Source organism: Cebus imitator, unplaced genomic scaffold, assembly GCF_001604975.1.
Source record: "Cebus imitator isolate Cc_AM_T3 unplaced genomic scaffold, Cebus_imitator-1.0 Scaffold159, whole genome shotgun sequence".
NCBI lineage: Eukaryota > Metazoa > Chordata > Mammalia > Primates > Cebidae > Cebus > Cebus imitator.
In genome coordinates, this window is record NW_016107474.1 from 1,784,878 (window position 1) to 1,792,313 (window position 7,436).

The window sequence follows — 7,436 nt, forward strand, 5'->3', positions numbered from 1 at the left end:
GACCTCGTGATCCGCACACCTCAGCCTCCCAAAGTGCTGGGATTACACGTGTGAGCCACCGCGCCCAGTCGTATTTTTTTTTTTAAAGATGTAATCTCACTATGTTGCCCAGGCTAGATCTTCCGGCCTCAGCCTCCTGAGTAGCTGGGATTACAGGCATGCTGCACCACACTTTGCTTGAGAAATTTTTTAAAAGGCAAAAGAACAAAGAACTTTAAAACAGATACCCATGTTTTGTCCCCCAAGAACTGAAAACGATTAACATTTTATCATATTTACTTGAAGTCTTTTTTAATGAAAGAAATAACCCCCTCTGCAAAATAAATAAAAATAAAAATGAATAAGGCTGGGTGCAGTGGCTCACACCTGTAATCCCAGCACTTTGGAAGGCTGAGGAGGGCAGATCACCTGAGGTCAGGAGTTTGAGACCACCCTGGCCAACATGGCAAAACCTCATCTCTACTGAAAAAACAAAAAAAAAATTAACTGGACATGATGGCAGGCACCTGTAATCCCAGCTACTTGGGAGGCTAAGCATGACAATCACTTGTACCTGGCAAGCGGAAGTTGCAGTGAGCCGAGGTCCTACCACTGCTCTCCAACCTGGGGGATAGAGCGAGACTGTCTCCAAAATAAATAAATAAATAAATTTCACATAAAGTTTGTGTTCCTTTTGTTCTCTCTCCCCCACCCCATTTCTAATCCCATTCCTTTCCTGCCTTGTCCAGAATTTTATATGGATTCTTTCCAGCACTTCTGTATACCTATGTGCCCCGAAACAATGCATAGCATTGGTTTCTATATATATATACATATATATATATATATATATATATGCATATATATGTATATATACAGGATGGCCTCGATCTCCAGACCTTGTGATACGTACACCTCAGCCTCCCAAAGTGCTGAGATTACACATGTGAGCCACTGTGCCCATATATATTATACATGTATATATATATATATATTTTTTTTTGAGACTCCATCTCAAAAAAATTTATATATGTGTATATATACACACACATGTATACACATATATACACTTGTATATATACATATATACACGTGTATATATAAACACATATATATACATATATATCTATATATGTATATAGATATATATATTTTTTGAGATGGAGTCTCACTCTGTCACCCAGGCTGGAGTGCAGTGGTGCAATCTCGGCTCACTCCAACCTCCGCCTCCTGGGTTCAAGAGATTCTTCTGCCTCAGCCTCCTGAAAAGCTGGGACTACAGGTGTGTGCCACCATGCCTGGCTAATTTTGTTTTATTTTTAGTAGAGACAGGGTGATGGTGTTAACCAGGATGATCTCGATTTCCTGACCTCATGATTCATCCACTTTGGCCTCCCAAAGTGCTGGGATTACAGGTGTGAGCCACCACACCCAGCCAGGTTTGCATATTTTTAGTTTATATAAATGTTATCTGGTGCTTATTGTGAAACTTGCTTTTTTTCACTCCATATAGGTTTCTGAGATTTATCTGTATGGATGGATGTAGTTCAAGTGCATTCTTCTCAAAAGCAGAAAAGCAAGTCATTGTTTCATGTAAACAGTCCCTATGGATGGACATTTACATCATTAATAGTTTTTGGCTTATATAAAAAAAGGCAGAAACAAATATCTTTGTCCATGTTTCCTTGTGCACCTGTTACAAGTGTTTTTATAGATGTACCTAGTAGTGAAATTTACACAATCTTTGACGGTACTTTAAAAATTGTTATACATTTAAAGATTACTGGTGTTCTTTTTTTTTTCTCTTTTTTTTGTGAAACAGGGTATCACTTTGTTGCCCAGGCTGGCGTGCAGTGGTGTGAACATGGCTCACTGCAGCTTCAACTTCCCGAGCTCAAGTGATCCACCTGCCTCAGCTCCACAAGTATCTGGGACTACAGGCATGCACCACTATATCTGGCTAATTCTTGTATTTTTTGTAGAGATGGGGCTTTGCCATGTTGCTCAGGCTGGTCTCAAACACCTGGGCTATAACAATCCACCTGCCTCAGCCTCCTAAAGAGCTGGGATTACAGGACTGAGCCGCCGTGCCCAGCCACTAAAGAATACTGGTATTCTATATGAACAGTGGTTGGTCCTTAACCAAGCTGAAGCTGGGGAACATTTTTTGATATATATCTTGATCTCTACAAACCTGATCTCTTTTATTTTACAGAAATTAATGAGCCTAAGGAAACACGTGTGGGTTCTTCTGACACATCCTCCCAAAGCCAGCAGAAACAGAGTGGTGATAACGGGTCAGATGGTCACTTCCCACACCCAAGAGAAGACAGGGAAGATCGGGGCCCCAGGTACGTGGGCATGCTGCCAATCAGTGTGCATTTACGAAGTAAGGCAAATGGCAAAAGCACTGCCTTGTGTGGATAAGGAAATAGAGGCTGGTAGAGATTGAATCGCCTGCCCCGTGTCTGAGAGTGAAGTGATGATGGCCCTGCTTCTGCCGCACAGCTCGGCACACATTCTATTCAACTTTAAAGCCAGACCTGCAATAGGAGCAGCAGTAGTTCCTGATGACACCATTTAAAGTAGTTTTATTAGAATATACATTGCAATTTTTAGGCTAGGTACAGTGGTTCATGCCTGTAATCTCAGCACTTTGGGAGGCTGAGGTGGGCAAATCACAAGGTCATGAGTTCGAGACCAGTCTGGCCAACATGGTAAAACCCCATCTCTACTAAAAATACAAAAACTTAGCTTGTTGTAGTGGTGGGCGCCTGTAACACCAGCTACTTGGGAGGCTAAGAGAAGATAACTGCTTGAACCCAGGAGGCGGAGGTTGCAGTGAGTCAAGATCGCATCACTGCACTCCAGCCCAGGTGACAGAGTGAAACTCCATCTCAAAAGGAAAAAAAAAAAACATACATTGCAATTTTTAAGAATGCTGAAAATAGGCTGGGTGTGGTGGCTCACGCCTGTAATCCCAGCACTTTGGGAGGCCGAGATGAGTGGATCACCTGAGGTCAGGAGATTGAGACCAGCCTGGCCAACATGGTGAAACCCCATCTCTACGAAAAACACAAAAATTAGCTGGGTGTGGTGGTGCATGCCTGTAATCCCAGCTACTTTGGAGGCTGAGACAGGAGAATCACTTGAACCTGGGAGGCAGAGGTTGCAGTGAGCTGAGATCGCGCCATTGCCTGGGCAATAAGGTGAGACTCCACATCAAAAAAAAAAAAAAATGCTGAAAACAATATCGGCTTGTTTTACGAAAAGAAGAAGAAAAAGAAGAAAGAGAAAAAGAACTTAAAATAGGTATCAGGCATATAGGGTGTTATAGAATTTTGGGCAGGAAAGGATGTGGGAAAGAACTTTGAGAATATACTCACAGCTGACAATTTCCAATAAACTTATTCATGTTTTCCATTTTAACAGAATGACTAAAAGTTCTCTGCAAAAACTCTGCAAGCAGCACAAACTTTATATTACTCCAGCATTGAATGATACATTGTATTTACACTTTAAAGGTAAGGACCTAAGAGAGGAAATGCTTCATGCCAGGTGAAAAGATTCTGCCTAGTCATATAACAAATTACTTTCAGGGATCATCTTTAGTACTCAGAATGTATCTAAGCAGGAAATTTCAAAGTTTAGTGGAGATTTATGGAAAAGGAGTAATATTTCCTTCAAGAAAAAGTCTTGCCTGACCAGAGTTCACAAAGGAGACATTGGCTATATGAATACCAAGGAAACACACTGGTATCTTTTATTATTGTTTACTCATGAACTTTTTTCCTTATTTTTTTGAGATAGTGTCTTGCTTTGTTGCCCAGGCTGAAGTGCGGAGTGCAGTCTCTGGTCACTGCAACTTCTGCTTCCAGGTTCAAGCACTTCTCCTGCCTCAGACTCCCAAGTAGCTGGGATTACAGGTGCCTGCCACCATGCCTGGCTAATTTTTGTATTTTTTAGTAGAGGCAAGGTTTCTCCATGTTTCCCATTCTGATCTCAAACTCCTGAGCTCAGGCATTCTGACTGCCTCAGCCTCCCACAGTGCTAGGATTACAAGTGTGAGCCACCATGCCCAGCCCAGGACTTTACTTTATCATACCAGAAAGCTAGTTTGTGGGTACTGTGGGCTTGGAAGGGCTATGTTGGGAAGGATTGAAGCTTGATGTTGGAAACAAATGATGAGGATCTTTGGGTGCCTCTTATAATGGGGAGGCATGAACAGGACCTAGGGCTGGAGTCCAATATCACATATAAATGGAAGCTCAGGTTCACAGGCAGGGCTTTTTCCAGCCTGAGAGCTCCCAGTCTGTGCTGATAGGGTGACCAACTTGCTCAGCAGTCCTCTGATTGTTCATTTGTTTCTTCAGTAGATGCTTGCCGAGAGCCTTCTGTGTGCCCAGCCCTGTTGATTGCTGAAAATACAGAGAGGGAACCGGCAAAGGTGCCTTTGGTGTCCTGGGGGATGTGGTGCCTTTGGTGTCCTGTGAGGACGGTGCTATGCCAGGGAGATGCCCAGAGGGCTCCAGCAGCACAAATATCTTCAGGGGTTGGAACAACATTTAAGGGTCTCCTCATCTCCACTTTTGCCCCTTCCGAATTCCCCACCCAGCATCCAAGTGTAGCAGACAGACCCCGGGGGGATGGATACTTAAGCAGCGGGAAGAAAAATGGAACCAGTAAGTTTGACTAAGTAGAGGCAGTCAGAGAGGTAGAAGACCTAGGAGAGAGAGGTGCCAGTATTAGTTATTGGTTGCTACATAATTAATTACCCCGAAACTGAGCAACTGAAACTCATTGTCTCACTGTTTCTGAATGCCAGGAACTAGGGAGTGATTAGCTGGGTGGTTCCGGCTCAGGGTCTCTCATGAGGCTGTAGTCAGACTGTCAGCATGGCCTCGCTCATATGACGGCTTGACTGGGGCTGGATAATCCACTTCTAGGCTCTAGACCTCACAGCTGTCAGGCAGAGGCCCCAATTTCTCACCACGTGAGCCTCTCCCTGGCAGCTGGCTTCCGCCACAGCAAGTTGCCAAGAAGGGAAGCAAGGCCAAGACAAAAGTGGAGGTGACACTATCACTCCATTGTATCAGGATCACTCCTGTCTCACTGCAGTGCTAACAGGAGGGTATCGATACCACGAGAGTCATCCAGAGAGCCTGAGGAGAAGCTGGGAGAGGGGGCGCAGGGCCCATTGGGCCAGATACCTTGGAATGGTCAAGGGCTAAGAGGACTCACAATAGCATGTAGCAACTAGGGAGACTTTAGCCAGGCGGTTTTAGTGATGGTGGGATCCAGGGGGCAGCAGCCAAATGGAGATGGCTTGAACAGGCAAATTGAGGTCTTTCCCAGCAAAGGGGAAGGAGATGGGGCAAGAGCTGGAGTGAAGACCAGGGAGAAAAACCAGAATGTCAAAAACCCAAGGAGACAAATAATCCAGTTTCTTCATCAAAAAATTGCAATGGAAGAAAAAGAGAGAGAGACACCCACACAGACACTCTAGGTTAACAGTGACTTAAGGCCAGGTGTGGTGGCTCATGCCTGTAATCCCAGCACTGTCGGAGGTCGAGGTGGGCAGATCAGGAGTTTGTGACCACTCTGGCCAACATGGTGAAACCTCGTCTCTACTAAAATACAAAAAAAGTTAGCCAGGCGTGGTGATGCATGCTTGTAATACTAGTTACTTGGGAGGCTGAGGCAGGAGAGTCGCTTGAACCCAAGAGGCGGAGATTGCAGTGAGCTCAGATCGCACCACTGCATTCCATTCTAGGTGACAGAGCAGACTCTGTTTCCAAAAAAAAAAGTTGATTGGGCACAGTGGCTCGTCCCTGTAATCCCAGCACTTTAGGAAGCCAAGGTAGGCAGATCACCTGAGGTCAGGAGTTCAAGACCAACCCGGACAACATGGTGAAACCCTATTTCTACTAAAAATACGAAAATTAGCTGAGCATGATAGAACGTGCTGTAATCCCAGCTACTCAAGAGGCTGAGGCAGGAGATTCGCTTAAACTCAAGAGGTGGAGATTGCAGTGAGCCGAAATCATGCCAGTGCACTCCAGCCTGGGCAACAGAGTAAGACTCTATCTCAAAAAAAAAAAAAAAAAAAAAGTGACTTAAGAGTCATCCACTAGTTACAAGGTTTTGACCTTATTTTTCTGTTGATTCAGACAGTAAACAGTTTGGAAAAAAAGACAACAAAGAAATGTGACCAGTAACAGGCTATTTGAGGACATTGAGGAACTGCTGTTTCGCTGTCACAGTCGTGTTGCGGTTATCTTAAAGACAAAAAGTATCTATCTTTTAGAGATGCTAACTTCAGTATGATGACCTTGAAGCAACATGACAAACACTTCCACTATAAAACTTTTTGTGGAGAGGGATTGCGGGGAGGGAGAGCATCAGGAAGAATAGCCAATGGACACCAGGCTTAGCACCTAGGCGATGAGGTGATCTGTGCAGCAAACCCCATGGCACACACTGACCTTCGTAACACACTTAAAATACCTGTTACGAATTTTAACACGTATTTTAAAATTGAACGTGAACCCACACACTTAAAATAAGACTTGAAGGAATAAAATAATAAACATTTTTCTGGAAAAAAGAGAGGATTAAAAAAAATCTATCCATACAATACCTAAGTTTAAATGTATGTTATAACTATGATAAATATTCCATATGCTGATAGCAAGCTTGGAAGGGGAGAGAGAAAAATGAAAACAGATGGTCTCTTGGCAGGATCGTGAGTGCACTTCTTTTTATTTTGCTCACCACAGATATTAAAAATGTTTTAATAAAAACCTTTTCAGGCAACAAAATAACTTTAAAAAGTGTTGGTGGTAGTAGATGAAGCATGAATTCCACATTGATGGTGAGTTACTAAAGGAAACTAAAATGTTTGTTTTCCTAACCCTAAATTTGGCTCATAAAACTGAAAAGAGAACAAAACAAGGCCCACAGTTTGCACTAGAGTTAGTTCTGGTGGGGACATTTTTCAGGGTAGCTTTACCCCCGCTGCACCCTCACCCCCACCCACTCCCCTCCATGAAGGAAGCAGTAGGCTCCACCCTCCCCGGTGGGTGATTCCGGCAGGAAGACTACCAGTCGTTTCAGCAAGGAGCCCCTAGGATTCATTAAAGTTGGTCTTGCTTGGCTGAGTGTGACCACCCCAAATGAGTGAGGTGGCTCTGAGAGGCTGTCCAGAGAGCCGTCAGGTGATATTGGGAGCAGGATGGTCCCTCCAGGAAAAGTTGATACTGGAGGAAGGAGGCGTGGATGCCAGGTAGGTAGGTGTCTGCGCCCGTTTTGAGCTGCTGTAACAAGATACGACATCCTGGGTGGCTTATCAACAACAGAAATTTATTTCTCACAGTTCTGGAGGCTGAGAAGTCCAAGGTCAAGGTACTGGCAGGATGGGTGGCTGGTGAGAGCCTGCTTTTTTATTCTCAGATGGC

At 44.1% G+C, this 7,436-nt stretch overlaps 1 protein-coding gene across 1 annotated transcript in view; it reads left to right on the forward strand.

Annotated features, from left to right (window-relative positions):
- Positions 1-7,436, forward strand: part of DNAAF1 (dynein axonemal assembly factor 1) — a 32,815-nt gene that overhangs the window by 1,999 nt on the left and 23,380 nt on the right. The window contains exons 2-3 of the mRNA XM_037743941.1: positions 2,195-2,330; positions 3,412-3,503. Coding sequence (XP_037599869.1) covers positions 2,195-2,330; positions 3,412-3,503 — 228 coding nt within the window. The remainder of the gene's footprint in view (positions 1-2,194; positions 2,331-3,411; positions 3,504-7,436) is intronic.